The 14,709-nt window shown below is 35.4% G+C and overlaps 1 protein-coding gene across 8 annotated transcripts; it reads right to left on the reverse strand.

Annotated features, from left to right (window-relative positions):
* LOC109234480 (ABC transporter A family member 7-like) lies at nucleotides 550-14,650 on the reverse strand. 8 transcript variants are annotated; one of them, XM_019400498.1, is made up of 23 exons: nucleotides 14,397-14,650; nucleotides 13,687-13,848; nucleotides 13,467-13,602; nucleotides 13,283-13,362; nucleotides 13,025-13,169; nucleotides 12,251-12,370; nucleotides 12,035-12,159; nucleotides 11,040-11,198; nucleotides 9,956-10,118; nucleotides 9,741-9,866; nucleotides 9,509-9,592; nucleotides 8,771-9,126; nucleotides 8,478-8,675; nucleotides 8,204-8,313; nucleotides 8,011-8,095; nucleotides 7,495-7,623; nucleotides 7,304-7,409; nucleotides 6,923-7,011; nucleotides 6,379-6,639; nucleotides 5,395-5,500; nucleotides 4,187-4,262; nucleotides 3,432-3,575; nucleotides 550-1,012 (listed from the first exon to the last, which is right to left on the reverse strand). In XM_019400498.1, the coding sequence occupies exons 1-20, from the start codon at nucleotides 14,472-14,474 to the stop codon at nucleotides 5,459-5,461; spliced, it is 2,754 nt and encodes a 917-aa protein (XP_019256043.1). In that variant the 5' UTR covers nucleotides 14,475-14,650; the 3' UTR covers nucleotides 550-1,012; nucleotides 3,432-3,575; nucleotides 4,187-4,262; nucleotides 5,395-5,458. The 8 variants fall into 8 exon arrangements, with proteins under 8 accessions (XP_019256043.1, XP_019256044.1, XP_019256037.1 ...); XM_019400499.1 differs by having other exon boundaries at nucleotides 6,484-6,639; nucleotides 13,467-13,848; XM_019400492.1 differs by having other exon boundaries at nucleotides 13,467-13,848.

Consider the following 14,709-nt stretch of genomic DNA (forward strand, 5'->3'; position numbering starts at 1 on the left):
AAATCGGATCTGAATTTGGAACTACCAAAGTAAATGAAAAAAATTGACAGATTAGTTCTTGGGGAAAAAAAGTAGGAGACATTCAGATCTGAAATTAAAGCATTCAAAGTAGAAGGAAAAATGAATGAACAATAATGGAACCTACAAAAAATTTCAGCATAAAATCCGAAATTTTGAAAAGAGATGGAAAGGAGATGAGAAAAAAATTTACCAAGATCAAAGTAAAGGAGATGAAAGTGACTTACAGATGAGCAAAGTAGATGAAAGTGACTGAGCAAAGTAGATGAAAGTGACTGGAAAAGTATAGGGTGTTGGGGTTTTTGATGGATGCAAGGTTTTGACGGGAAAGTGACGGAAAAGTCTAGAATAGTGTAGATAAAATAATATTAAAACAATAAGATGAGAGGGTATAATGATACTTATACCCTTGGTCGACCAACTTCTCATTTCTATATAATAGACTAGATGGCCGGTGCCCGTGCAATGCACGGGCTTATGCCCGACATTACTGTTTGTGTGCACATCCACAAGATTAATTTAAAAAGTTCAACACCAAAAAAATATTTCATACTTATTTGAAGTGTTTCATAGGATCACCAGAAAGGAAGTACTACTATCAAGTTGATTCAATGTGCACAACATGTTAACACTTGAATAGTTTTTTCATGCATTCTGATACAAAGTTCTACAGGATACATTGTGAGTGATGAGTTGTTTGCAGCAATCCTAACTTTCAATGACCATTCCAACATCTAAGAAAAAGCTATCCTTTTTCTCCAAGCTCTGAGAGATCATCTTTTACCTTGCTTGGCTGAGAGACACTGATATAACAGTTACAAATCTGACATTGACATCTTTGCAAAGTCTAAAGAAAAACTTATTATGCAGATGACATACATCTGCAGGCACTTGATTTATCATTGTTGCTGAATTGAATGTGGAGGATGTTGTCTAAGGAGGAGTCCTTAACTGATTGATAAGTACCTGGAACTGAAAGATAATTACCCCCTTCCTTCAAAGGTGGGATAAAGAGAACTATCAAAAGAGAGAAGATATGCAAAGTTGGGGTAAAGAGAACTATCAAAAGAGAGAAGATATGATTATATGTAAGCTGGAGAAGCATTTTATTCCCCCAAGGGATCCCACTAAACAGACACATGTTACTTGTTATATACTTTTCAATAGCTTCAAATGGGACAAATTGAAATCTGCCAAAAACCCTTTATAAACTCAAACACTGTAAAAGGAGAATGAATTTCTAGAACCCGTCTAAGTAATGTGCGCAGTACAAAGTTCATGATGCAGAACTCATTTGGTTCATCATATTGGTGTGACCCATCCGAAATAAGTATCTTCCAAATAAATGTGAGAATTCCAATGAATCCCTAATTGTCTTTTTTTGTTAGCCTATCGATAATTCCCTAAATTACCCAATGCTTTATTTCTGTCCTAGTTGATCCTGATTCGACATTAGAAGTATATTGATTTTTCCCAAATAACCGAATACTTTTGTCTGTAAATACTTCATATCTGATTCCATCCATAAATTGATTTTCTTCCCTATGAGTTATAGTCTCAATAAGAATGCTAGTTCTTACCGTTCATATATTATGATATGAATATACCACATCAATTCGTTATGTATGGTCACGGAAAAAAAAGGGACATATGAACAACCTGGATCTAAGTAATATTAAACCAACTTTCAATATCGTATGATATTATTGCACTCAACAGAAAACAAAATTTTCTTTAAATGATAGAAAATATTGAGTTGGCATCTTCATATATATGAGTTGATTCACTCTTTTGCAGTGCACCAGCAAGTATAAACCACGAACGCACACTTTCACAATATGAATGTGAATGGTATCACTAATGTTTTATATATATCTAGTAGACTTTGACAATCAGTGTTACTTATTGGTGTCACTGGTAGCTCTGCGCCAGCAATAATAGTTGTTACTCCTTATTACGTACCCTTCAGTTTCACCTATTCTCAATGACCGCTTGATAGTAGATCTGAAAATATCAATGTAATGTGAATAATGCAAAATGCATCTTTCACTACAATGTTTCTCAATGAGTAACTAAGTAATTTGCAGATGAAAAAGAAACAAAGAGGTAAGAACCCCAAATAATGATAATATCCAATCATAAGACTTATCCACCAGGGTGGAATCAACATTTACTAAAACGCACACACATGAAATATAGTGCTCGTAATCCGTAGGTCTATGTTTCTAAGAGTTCAACAAGGTCTTAACAAGAAAACAATTGAGGCTCATATCTGTTTCTTACAAGGAGAAGAGAAGGAAACCACGCCATTGCTGCAAAAGAACCTGTTGCATGTGATAGAAAAGCCTCAAATCACACACCATCGTGGGTTTACCACGCCAAGATAAGGGTTTGATTGTCTCCGTGTCCAAATAATTTTATAGCTCAGGAAAACAATTACCATTATTGCCTCTTCAAGATTCCTCTTTGAAAGAAAGATTAAACTCGCCATTTAAACTCATTAGCTAAATCGAGAATTCCCTCAAGAAGCAATTGTTTTTCAAGAAAATATGTTCATTAGGATAAGTATTTTCCTCAAAAAATGCAACTCACCTTAATATTTGAGGAAATATCAACTCAAATTCATCTCTCAAGAAAAAACACTAATATAGTGACAGGAAAATGAGATTTTGACCACCGCCTTTGCACTAAATTTATAAGTAGGGAAAAATCATACTTTCTGTTTTAAAAGGAAGGGAAATACTAATTATTGCATCATTAATAACCATGTTTTCTTGTATTACCAGCAGAACATATTTTATCTTTTGGATCAGTAGCCTTTGAAGAAAAAATCATCACATATTTGTCTATTAAAAAATAGAACTCAGGAAATTCTTTAAGCTAGATCTCTTAGACCGAGTTGTTGACTGCTTGACTCTATGGTCCGGTAGTCTACCTATAACAAAGTAGCCATCTGTGAAAAAGAATTGACCAGCTAGCTTATAGCCTATTTACTTATGAACAATCTGATTACCCTGTGCAGGCCAGGAAGAACAGTTTCAATATCTCTCTCATAAATTCCCTAATGGAAGTTGCCTTAGCATAATAAAGACGATATTAAACGATGGAAACAAATGTCCCTTTAAACCTGCCACCTTAAGAGCCAAACTAATCCATGACAAATGGGGTGGGCAGGACACCCAATTTGCGGTAATATTTGTTCAGAGGTTAGCCGTCACCAAGCCTTTTATATCTCATGGAATTGCAATTATGTTTCATATTTTGTGTCCTTTCTATTTTTGAACATTTATCAGAGTAGCATTTCAAGTCGTACTGAATTCAGAAAACTAAAAAAGAATTTAAGAACCACAACAGGTGTCAAGGAAAGTAGGAGCCAAGGAAGAGAAATCTAGAAAGTGATTTTAATATAATACCTGAGTTTGGCTCTTCAATCATTGCAACAACTGATTCGTCTTGATTTTCATTATCAGCATCTTCACTATCAATTTGGTTACAGCTTATTATCTGCTCTTCAGGGCATGCTGTGATATCCAAAGTTGCAAACGAGCGGCACATGTCTGGTTATCATCAGAAAAAAGCCATACCAACATAAGAAAGAGTAAAAGTTTAACCACTATGCATAAGATTTTAACAAGGGAAGAAAGTGTAGTTTATATTGTTCATCCCTTGCCTCCCACACCAAACCTCCCCTAAAATGAAACTGTTACATAAGGAAACTATTAGAAGGTGAAGTCTTATTGTAAAAATATGCAGCAAGTGATATCTTTAACTCCGTCATGTTTTCAAACCAGAAATGGAGAATATGTGAAAACTTCATTCCAGCAATTATGGCAGTTTGACAAACTATAAAAAGCATATATTATAAAAAGGTAAAATAAGACATTTGAAACATGTAGAAGTTTATGCAATATGGTGTTCATATCATTAAATCAAAATCTCCTAAAAAAGTTAAAAACTAAAACACGGTGTCGATTAATGTCATAAGAAGAAGCTGAGCAAATATAGGGTCTCTTGGATTATTTATTCCTTTTTCTCTCCTCAAACATGCTTATTCCAATCTCTTGTTTAAACGTTGCAAACTTTATATTTGCATCAAGATAAATGCGAATTCAAATAGCCAATGACCTCTCAGATGTTTTTTATGAATTCATAGCCATAAAAAACGTACCTTTTATTTCGAAACCACTATATCCGAGAATATACTACAACAGTTTTACATGCGTGTGATGTAGTTACTTTGCCTCCTGCAAAGTTTCTGAAAGTATTTTAGGCTTCTTGGTTGGCAAAACAACATAAAATGGAACGAAAAGAATAAGACTCAATGGAAAGCTCCTCTTTTTTGGATTTAGTAAATAACGAATCAATATTGTGTGTAAAAGGAAGTCTCTTTTGTTAACCCGCAACTAATGCAGGATAAATGGGCGATATTAGTGTGTGTTTCGGTGCAGTAATTTCCTTATTTTTGTGTTTTATTTATTTAACCAACATTCAAATACTCTTTGTACTCTGTTATATTGTTCCTACCAACCTTCCTTACCTTTATTGTCTTATTGGCAAAAAAATCTAGCTGGAAGTACGTAACAAACTATAACTTGATTTTGAGTTTGTGAACTGTGTATACATCTTTTGATGGCCACCATACTTATCGAACACAGCAATTCAAACTATAACTTGTTACCTTTCTCCATGAACTGACCATGTGGTGATACATACCATCTCACATCAGCTTTTTCTTAAAAAACAAATACAAGAATGACGGAACTTTTTCTCTAGTGTTTCGCCTTGAACATATTTATTTTGATAGCCAACATACTATGTAAGAGTCATGTAACTGATGGAATGGACGCTGAAACGATAATGAGTTGAATCCTTTTTGGCTTGTCGTTATGTTTTGATATATGTGTACCAAATTAAGTCATGTACGCCTGTAAACATATGCATGTCATGTACATCGTTGCAACGCCTAATAATTGACTGACTTAGCCTTAAATCAACTTTTGCTGCTTTATCAAAGATGTAAAAAAAGTAATCCATACATTCTTGGAGTACGATATCTTCAAAATTTATCTAAAACCAATTATAATCCATAGACTTATTTGTTGTTCACCTGATCCTATGTTACAAAGATCAATGTCAGCCTAATCCAACTGAAAATTATATTTCCTTTCTGTCTTTATGATAGGTAAACGTTTAGAAGTATGATGACAACATCGTAAATCAACTATTTTCACGTAAAAATTAAAAAGAACAAAACCGACATACATATTGAAATAAGAACCATGTACTTGAAAAAATCTAAGATATATATGATACGCATAATTAAATCCAGCAAACTTCAAATGTATGATTAAAACATAAAATTAAACTTGAGATTACCTGCACTACACTGTATGACAATTTCTCCGGTAGAGCAGATTTTTAAAATATGAAGCTTCGCCTGCTACTTCCTTGTATCTATATTTTGCAATTGTTTCGCATTCACCTTATAGTAAATGTAAGTGCATCCACATGAGAATCAACAATTTTTGGAGAAAACACCACGTCAAGGACAAAGGGAAGAAACACTAAATTTGAATAAAGATCCAACATAAAAAAATAAAAATTTAATCAAAAGACCCTTGAAAGGGGAAAACCATGGGGAATAGACGCAACAAAGGATATATTTTCAATTGTAAAAGAAGCTCACCATGGAGATGGCATTGTCAATAAAGTGAACCATTCAACCATTCAAATAAGAACTACGAATTAATAAGTGTGCCTTTACATAGAAAAACTATCACCCATGTATTGACCTTTTTTTCTAAAAAGAAAGAAATTTGTCAATACACGTGGGTGATAGATAGGTCTAACACCAAGACTTTTTGGCTCATTCTTTCAAACCGACGCCATTGTCTGGGGTGAAATTCAAAAATAGCTACGGCTGATAATTGAAAAATAGTCACAATTTCTAAAGTAATCTAAATTTAGTCACTTTTCATGTAAACATAAAACCTAAACAAAAAAACTGTTAAACCAGAAATATTCCAGCATAATATACTGGAGTTCGATTTTTTTACATATGAGCTTCCAGCATATTATGCTAAAATTTTATAATGTGCTGGAATTTCATTATAATATGCTGGAAGTTTATATGTAGGAGCTCAATAATCCTGCATATTATGCTGTAACTTTCCGTGTCCTGACCTTCCAATGACTACGCAAATGCTGGCTAATTTTCGATTACCCGTCTAAAAAGTGACTAGCCCGTGCTATTTTGACCATTGTTTGTTCTCAAACATGTGTTAAAAGATCCATAAGCTTTTTATAAAAGATCCATAAGTGTCAAGAGAGAACATTGAAAGCCTGAGTAGCGCGAGCAACCTTGATAAAAACGTCCTCTAAAGTTGTATCAGCCAGACCCCAAGCATAAACCGTGAATTTACTCTTTACTTTCTCAACAGCTTGAAATACATCTGCAATTCTAACCTCTTGCTTTGGCAACTCAAACTTCTGTGTCCCAGATATATGGTATATCTTGTTGGCATTTGGGGTTAGGCGTCGCACCATGTGCTCCACTTCTTCTTCATTATCTGATGATGTTGTCATTGTAAACACATAAGACCCTCCATATCTTGCCTTCAACTGTTATCCAACAGGAGAAGAAATGGTGAGAACAGTTTGACAATTACTTAAAAAGAAGCAAATGGGAAGGTCAAAAGAGCAATATACTGACTCAGCCTGGTAATCATTAATTTCCAAAGCTTACAAAGTCTCCATTTTCCTTCATTCTTACTTATGTGCACATATTGTTATTATTAGTATCAGAAGAATGTCTGACTCCAGAATCTCCCCACAGTGGCGCACCACAGCATCAACAATAGAAATATACAGAATTAACAAAAATTTATTAAAAGCTTGGAATTACCTCTTTGGGATTTCCAATGCACTGCAAGCTGCCATCAACGAATATTCCTAGTCGATCACATAGATGTTCCGCTTCTTCCATGGAATGGGCTGAAATTGTTATCCTTATGAGTAGTCATACTAATAATCTCATTAACCAGTGGTAAGAAAGGAACAAGGAAAGAATTCAGGTGTGCAAAGTCCAACATATGCTGTGCTGGCAAGAAACCGTTGTACAATGCATAATATCCATTATAAGTACCTTTAAGATCACTTTATAATGTTGTTTCAAGAACACGCGGAGAAACACTAAATACAACTGGTTAGTACTACCGTAAGTTGCACAATGTTTGTTCATTTCAAAGGTGGAAACAAAGAAACAAAAGAAGTAATGTTAAATTACTTGTGAGAATAATTGCTCTATCTTGCTTTGCACGTTTGACAACATTCCACAAGTTATGTCGCGAAGCTGGGTCCAGTCCAGTACTGGGCTCATCCATGTAGACCACCTGGAAAATTTCATAAACCACAAGAATATTAATACACATAACTCCGTATGTCTTCCCATGAGGATGGATGGTAGAATTGACATACCTTAGGATCTCCAATCAGTGAAATAGCAACACTTAGCCTCCTCTTCATTCCTCCACTGTATTTCCCAGCTTGCTTGTCAGCAACGCCTCCATGAAACAAGTTGATACTCTTAAGGGATTCTTCAACCGCCTGTACGCAGAAAAGTATAAGTAACCGAAAAAAATAGTTCTGCTTTGGATGAGGAGTCAAGTCTACCAAGATTTTGTCTTTCAAGTCGCCTCGACGATTTGTTTCCCATATTCCTATAACACCAAAACATGAAGATTACAGGAACTTTAAGGATTGGGGGGGTGTGTGTGTGGTGGGGTGGGGGGGGGGGGGGGTAGAGGAATCAATAATATCAGTAAAGATATCCTGGAGTTGAGGTATAGAATAAATTTAATCAGTAATGCTAATGGGATGAAACTTAGGCTGAATCAAGATTCCTTTTGTAACAGATTTTGGATGATAACTGATAAGTTCAATTTTACAAGCATTAAGAAGCCACAGTAAAAGTGAAGTGAGCCATTAACCTACTTGTGTCAAGTCTGGTCCTTTAAGATTTTTAAGCCTTCCGTAGAAAAGTAGGTGCTCCCTTCCTGTTAAATTTTCCCAAAGCAAGCTGATATAAATGCCGAAACGAAAAAGACATTAGTATTAGGACACTGATATTTGCAGGAAGGGGGAGGGATCAAATATCAACTTGACTTGAGAGAAAATCAATCCTTACTCATGCTGCGGACATACACCCATGTTGGTGTATATCATATCCATGTCTGTTCGTATATCCATACCCTGAGCATATGCAGTACCGGAGCTTGGTTTTATGAGTCCAATCATCTGTTAGTAAAAAATTGTCACTCTAAGGGTGTAGAGTTTTCATTTTAGCAATCTAAATAAATAAAAACGAGTCAGTATACAGCACATCTGACAACAAAATGAAGGGCACTCAGAATGTGATTTTAAAGTTATTAACACATTAGGATCACATCCACATGACTGACCATATTAATAAAAGTAGTTTTTCCAGCACCATTGGGACCAAGCATACCAAAACATTCCCCTTGCGGCAAAGCAAGTGACAATCCTCTCACTGCAAATTTCTCAGGGTTTCCATCTTTCCCTTGATAAACCTTTTTCAAACTGTCACAAATGATGGCATGAGTTGTACTCGATTCAATTAACTGTTCAACTCTCTCCCTCTGTTGAAAGGAGGTTCCATACGGTTAGTTTTGTTGATAGGAACAAACATATCCCAGGAAAAAGTATTTTTCACAAGAAATGTTAAATGTTATACCTCCTGAGCAACATCAGGTTTCTCCATCCGTACGAAAACTTTAGATCCCTGCCTTAGTAAGCTATGTTTCCTGAAGGAAGGTGAAGGGTTCTTTCGGGAGTTCCACAAGAAAAATAGGGGATCTTTCCCTGACGATGCAATCTGATCAACGTAATAAGAAAGAAAGAGTAACACCAACCACTGCACTAACATAATTATTAGGACCTCCTTCATCCCATTTTTTCCATCACTCAAATCATTCCATCTCATACCATCTGTTCCCATATAATTACCATTGAAAGCATATTGGGAAAACTCGTATAATCCACGAAAAAGAGAAAATCCAGGATATAGCTCCATAACTATAATCCAGCCTCCTAGAATTTCATGACAGCATTTACCAGAAGATTAGTACATAAAAGTGAAAAGCAAAAGCAAAGTCCTCTGGTCAATCTTTTGGCCTCTCCTATCCATCCTTTCTCAGACAGTATTCTCCTTCACTTAAACAATATTTAGTATTTTCTGAGAGCTGTAGGTAAGCAGATAAAACAGACAACCACGCTATTAAATTTCACTGTAGAAATTCAACGATGCAATCCGTAATGAACTGCAGGTCAGTACAAATATACTGCTTCAATATAACAGAGTTGTCATCAATTTGGAGGGTGACTAGATGGTGCAACTATGAAAATCATGATTTATAATTCCAGCTAGACGATCATAGATTTGGCGAGCCTGCCTTAATATTTCTGAACTTACTGGGAAATGATTCATCCTGGAGAAAAAACTGGAAAAGGAATGCTGCCAAGAGTCCGTTTGCAAACACCATAATATAGCCGATGACTGTTACAATGTCAAGTAAGCAGAATTAGTTATATCATGTTAGTTGCTGAAAGTTAATAGGAAAAAATGGTTCATCCTTCTCATAAACGTTCTCTTTCATATGCAATCCTTGTAATATAAACAGCAAATTCTATTGCTGAAATCAAACCTGTGGCTGTCTTAACATTCGAGAAAAACGCAGCAACTAGAAAAGTAAGGGACACTTGCAAGTTTATGTAAATGAAGTAAAACACGAACTGGATGCTGTAATCATTAAGCAAAAAGAACTTCAAGCCTGCAAAAGGGAAAAGAGAGGAAAAAGGAAAGTTTTGTCAGGCAACTCTAGTTAATAGAAAGGACTCAACTGAGTAGCTGTAGGATTACCTACTAATGAGCCGAAAATCACAAAAGATAACATGTATACAGAAGATATGACCAAAAAATAAGCATAAGAAATCATCCAATAGGGACCATCCGCAAGTCCATGCATTTTCATCATGATTCTTAGTTTCTGCTGCTTCTCATAAACTAGAGCTATCAAAACAACCTGCAACAATTAATCATGCAATAAATATTTCGAGCATAAAAATAAATAGAATCTATATGATAAATAAAAAGATACCATCTGTATAAAGGCTAATAAGTATATGCAATCACTGTATTACAAATAAGAAGATAAACTTTACCAAGCATGATGGTGTTTTAAAGAAAATAAACAGTGAGGAGTTTCAGAGATATGATCGTCGAAAGCTGCACTACATTCTGAAAAACCTCATGATTGACAATGTACTGAGTTAAAGAAGACTGACACCCTCCATTCATTTCATTTTATGTGTCGTAGTTTGATTAAGTACGGAATTTAAGAATGTAAAGAAGACTTTTGAATATTGTGCTCCTAAATTAAAGGTGTGTATTACAATCCAAAAATACCCTTTAAATCTTGTGGTTTTAAACATGCCATGTCAATGATGTCGTTCCTACGAAGGAGTGTCATATGGGAATGTTGGAGATAAAAACTTAGAAAAATAGAAAGAAACATTTTTTTAAAACAGACTTATAAGGAAAGTCAGACACATTATTTGAAATGGAGGGAGCAATATTTTCTTAGTTCTTCCATCAAATAAATCAGATTTTCATTCTCGTACATGAACCAAGTAATCAACCATGTTCAGCCAAAAAGGAAAAAGAAAGACTTAAAAGTCATATAGTGTGACTGCATAAGGAGTTAACTTTCACTCCTCATGACTCCAACACACAAAAAGAGGTCAATATTAAACAAGGCAGTTGATGAATGCCAAGAAAGTCATCTGGGAAATGGATAGCTGAAAAGTTGGCATCAATGGATAGCATTAATACGGATTTGTCTGACATGATTGAGATGGTCAATTGAACAAGTCCCATCACAAAATAACAGAACATATCATGCTAGAACAGAATATATCCACTTGAACAGAACATATTTACTTACAGGAAAAAGTTGTGAAACCACCCATGAAAAGAATAGTGGTCCCAGGATAGAAGCAAAGTCCAGGCTGAGTTTTGTTTCTGCTTTGGGCATTTCTTTGACAAACTCAAAGAGCATTCTTGCAGAAGGTCCAAGCAAAAACTGAAGGTAGGCATTTGATGCCTGTACATAACAATTAGCAAAATTAAACACATCAGTTACTTAAATAGGTTTAGTACAACTATAACTAGTCTTTCATAAATATTAACACAGATTGTAGATGGAGATATTCATTGCATTCAGTCAAGAAGTGTTGTAACAACAGCTATGCCTCAGTCCCAAACAAGTTGGGAAGAAGAAGTGCAATGTGAGGAAAATCAGATGACCTTTGTATTGCTAGTGGGATAAGAAACAAACAACTTGATTTTTCTTAGTAATGGTCAATGTTGATACAGTATGGTTCTTGCTAATTAACTGGACTATTTGACAATATGATGAGCTCACTATAACGTTTGTAAATGCAAATGAAGTTACTTCATCCTGTTTCACCGCAAAGCATAAAGATGATCAGGGTTACCACTTTTAGCTACTTCAACAACAGCTGCTGCTTGTAAGACAAGGCAGTCATAGAGTATAAAATTAACACAACTCTCTTTTCAACTTTAAGAGCATACAGCAAATGTTATTTATACACTTGTGCGCGTGCATGTTGATATGTGAATGCATTTAACTATTTACACAGACTCACATCTCCAGATATATATGTAAATGTATTTGAGAGCTTAAGGGCACCATAAAGCAGGGGAAAAGGGGAACAACAATATTGAAGATAAAATGCACTGAGTTCTCCAAATATTCATCCGTTGCCTAGTCATGCCCTACTCAAGTAAATGGAACTAATTTTCTAAATTCTATTTAGGATTCCCTTTACTTTTCTATGTCAAGACAACACCAAATTTACAAGGATCGAGGGTAATTTGCATACAGAAGAACATGGCAGTAGAAATTGGAAGGTTTACCAAATTCACTAAACGAGGAATCCTTGACAATGCCATTGGTAGATTGCCTTTGTCTTTCTTATAGGTAGAGTTATACCAAATATTCACATTGAAACCATTCATATTTGAATTATGGAAATCATATGCTGCCATAAAAAAAAGATCATACATAGTAAGATGATACTGAAATAGCATGGCTATGCTAAAGGATATTCATTCAGAGAGCACCAGAAAAACCTGTTATTATCTCGTTTATCTTTCCCTCTTGATTCCCCTTCCTGTAACCTTTATAAAGCTCATCATTGATCTCATAAGAACTATTACGCCACAAGTGTAGACCTTTTAAGCAGCTTATCTCTGTAGCAGAAAATTAACAAAGCTATAAACTATACATAAACCCAATATGGAAAAGACATAAACTTGTTTGTGTAGAAGGGTCCAGCTTTCTTCGACAACACTTGACAACTCGTATATCCAGAAGCTTTCCTAGGCAGGATGTCAGGCGATGTTCTTATCTTCCCATTGATTACAAACATGTCAATGTAAAAACCTAAGAATTCAATTGGATAGTTGAAAAGTATATATGGGGCTGAAGTACAACATGTAAAGCTAAAAAGATCTTCCGTAATAGAAACTTATCCTACTTGGATCACACCATAACCATGAGATGTAGACTCAACTTTTACGGCAAAAGCTTAAACTAAGGCCTACTTTTTAAGCCTAAGCCTTGTGCCTTTTCCTGAATTTTACACATGCAATATCTAACATAAAAAAAGGTTAAGGTTAGTAAGAAAGCAGTAAAAGGGCAGCCCGGTGCACTAAGTTCCAGCTATGTGCGGGGTCCGGGTAAGGGCCGGACCACAAGGGTCTATTGTACACAGCCTTACCCTGCATTTCTGCAAAAGGTTGTTTCCACGGCTCGAACCCGTGACCTCCTAGTTACATGGCAGCAAACTTCTTTACCAGTTACGCCAATCCGTAAGAAAGGAGTAATGAACATAAATCTACTACCTTGCTGAACAGCTACAGAATCAAAGTCTAATGGAAGAGAAAATGTGGAATTTGAAGAACACTGCGATTGGACGTAGTAGACTGGCAGGTTGGAGAAGAAAGCTGCCTCAAGAAAATTCACATACTCGGTGTGTGACTCGGAACCCTGAAAATTTGGAAGGTGATTCATCATCAAACAAAGAGTAAAGTTTCAACCTATGTACGGTGAATCTCAAGGGAAAAAGAAAAATAGAATAAGCTAAATGGAGAAAGACTCACCAAGATATTATAGGCTAAGCTATAGAAAATGTCAGAGGAATTTAGAGTTGATCCACTGCTGAACAAATTTCTACCCATACCTATCAAGTTACACATTAATTGGACATACATTAGAAACGGTATCAGAGAAAATACTCAACTTAATTCTGGTATAGTACTAGGATCAAAGGAAAACAATTCATACTCTCTCCAAAAGTCTGATTACTTCCAGTGAGAAGTATAGTAGCTGGACAAGAACCCGACATTTTACACGAATCATCGGGCAAGTCCCCATATGAAATAAAATCAGTTTGTACAGCACGATACTTTGATGCTGGTATCTGTAACAAGGAAGGCCATTCAGATGGGCTAGGAATCGGACAGTTGCTGGCTTGGCCCAAATCTGAATTTTCGATACCACATACTTGTTCACATTTTCCATCACCATTTTTGTCAACACATTTGCAGCCACATCTGTTTGATGGTGTATCCAAATTTTTGTTGACTAAATTTTGAATGAGAACTAGCAATAAACAAAGTATTATAGGGACTGAGATGAGGCGAATATTAGACTTGACATCTCGTTTCTGCAATAAAATAAGAAGGGAACAGTAAATATACCATTTCAGACTAGAATCATGAAATGAAAAAACTATTTGATATGTAAATATTACATTTTCACCTGAGAAAGACTACTTTAAAAAAAACCTAATTTTTGCTTTAGACACAAATAGAACCCCTTAATTAAATTATTGTTCTGAAAAAACCGAAGAAGACACAACCTTTAAACGTCAATCATATATTTTACAATATCATGGACAGAAATGAACCCAACTGTTAGGAGTAATATCAGAATGTCAGCCTGTGATACAAGGGACTAAAGTGTACATAATAGAAGTACTGGGTTAGTGATTTGTTAGCTAATTAGCCAGATATTTAAATAGGAGCAGTTCTCTTTGTACGAGCTAAGCTCGTTTTTAGTTCTTCTCTTTGCATGTGAGCTTCCTTTGCTGTTTTAGCTCAGCACCAACAACAGGCCAAAGAGGTAACTAAATATTGAACTTGAATTCCAAAAAGCAGATAAACTCAATTTAACTAAATTTTGAGACAGTGTAAAAAACACAGAGAAACAAACCTGAAAAATCAAATTCTTTCTGAGCAAAGCATTGGCTTGAGTCCAGAAGCTTGCAGGACCATGCACCAAATCCGCCATGGTCTGAAACTTGTTGCAACTTATTTATACGAGAGTTCAAATATTCTTCTTTACAACCAAAAAAAGGAAGTTCGATTTTTTAAATTGTTTGAAGTAATTAGTTGCAATGAGTTCGTAATTAGTTGCAATGAGTTCGTTGGGCAGTGTTCATTTTGAGAATTCAGAATGGAGTGACATTTCAGTGACTTCATCGGATCTCGTTTATATAGAAGTTGAGTGCCCTCCTTTTTTTTTT

The sequence above is a fragment of the Nicotiana attenuata genome, chromosome 11 (assembly GCF_001879085.1).
Source record: "Nicotiana attenuata strain UT chromosome 11, NIATTr2, whole genome shotgun sequence".
Taxonomy (NCBI): Eukaryota; Viridiplantae; Streptophyta; class Magnoliopsida; order Solanales; family Solanaceae; genus Nicotiana; species Nicotiana attenuata.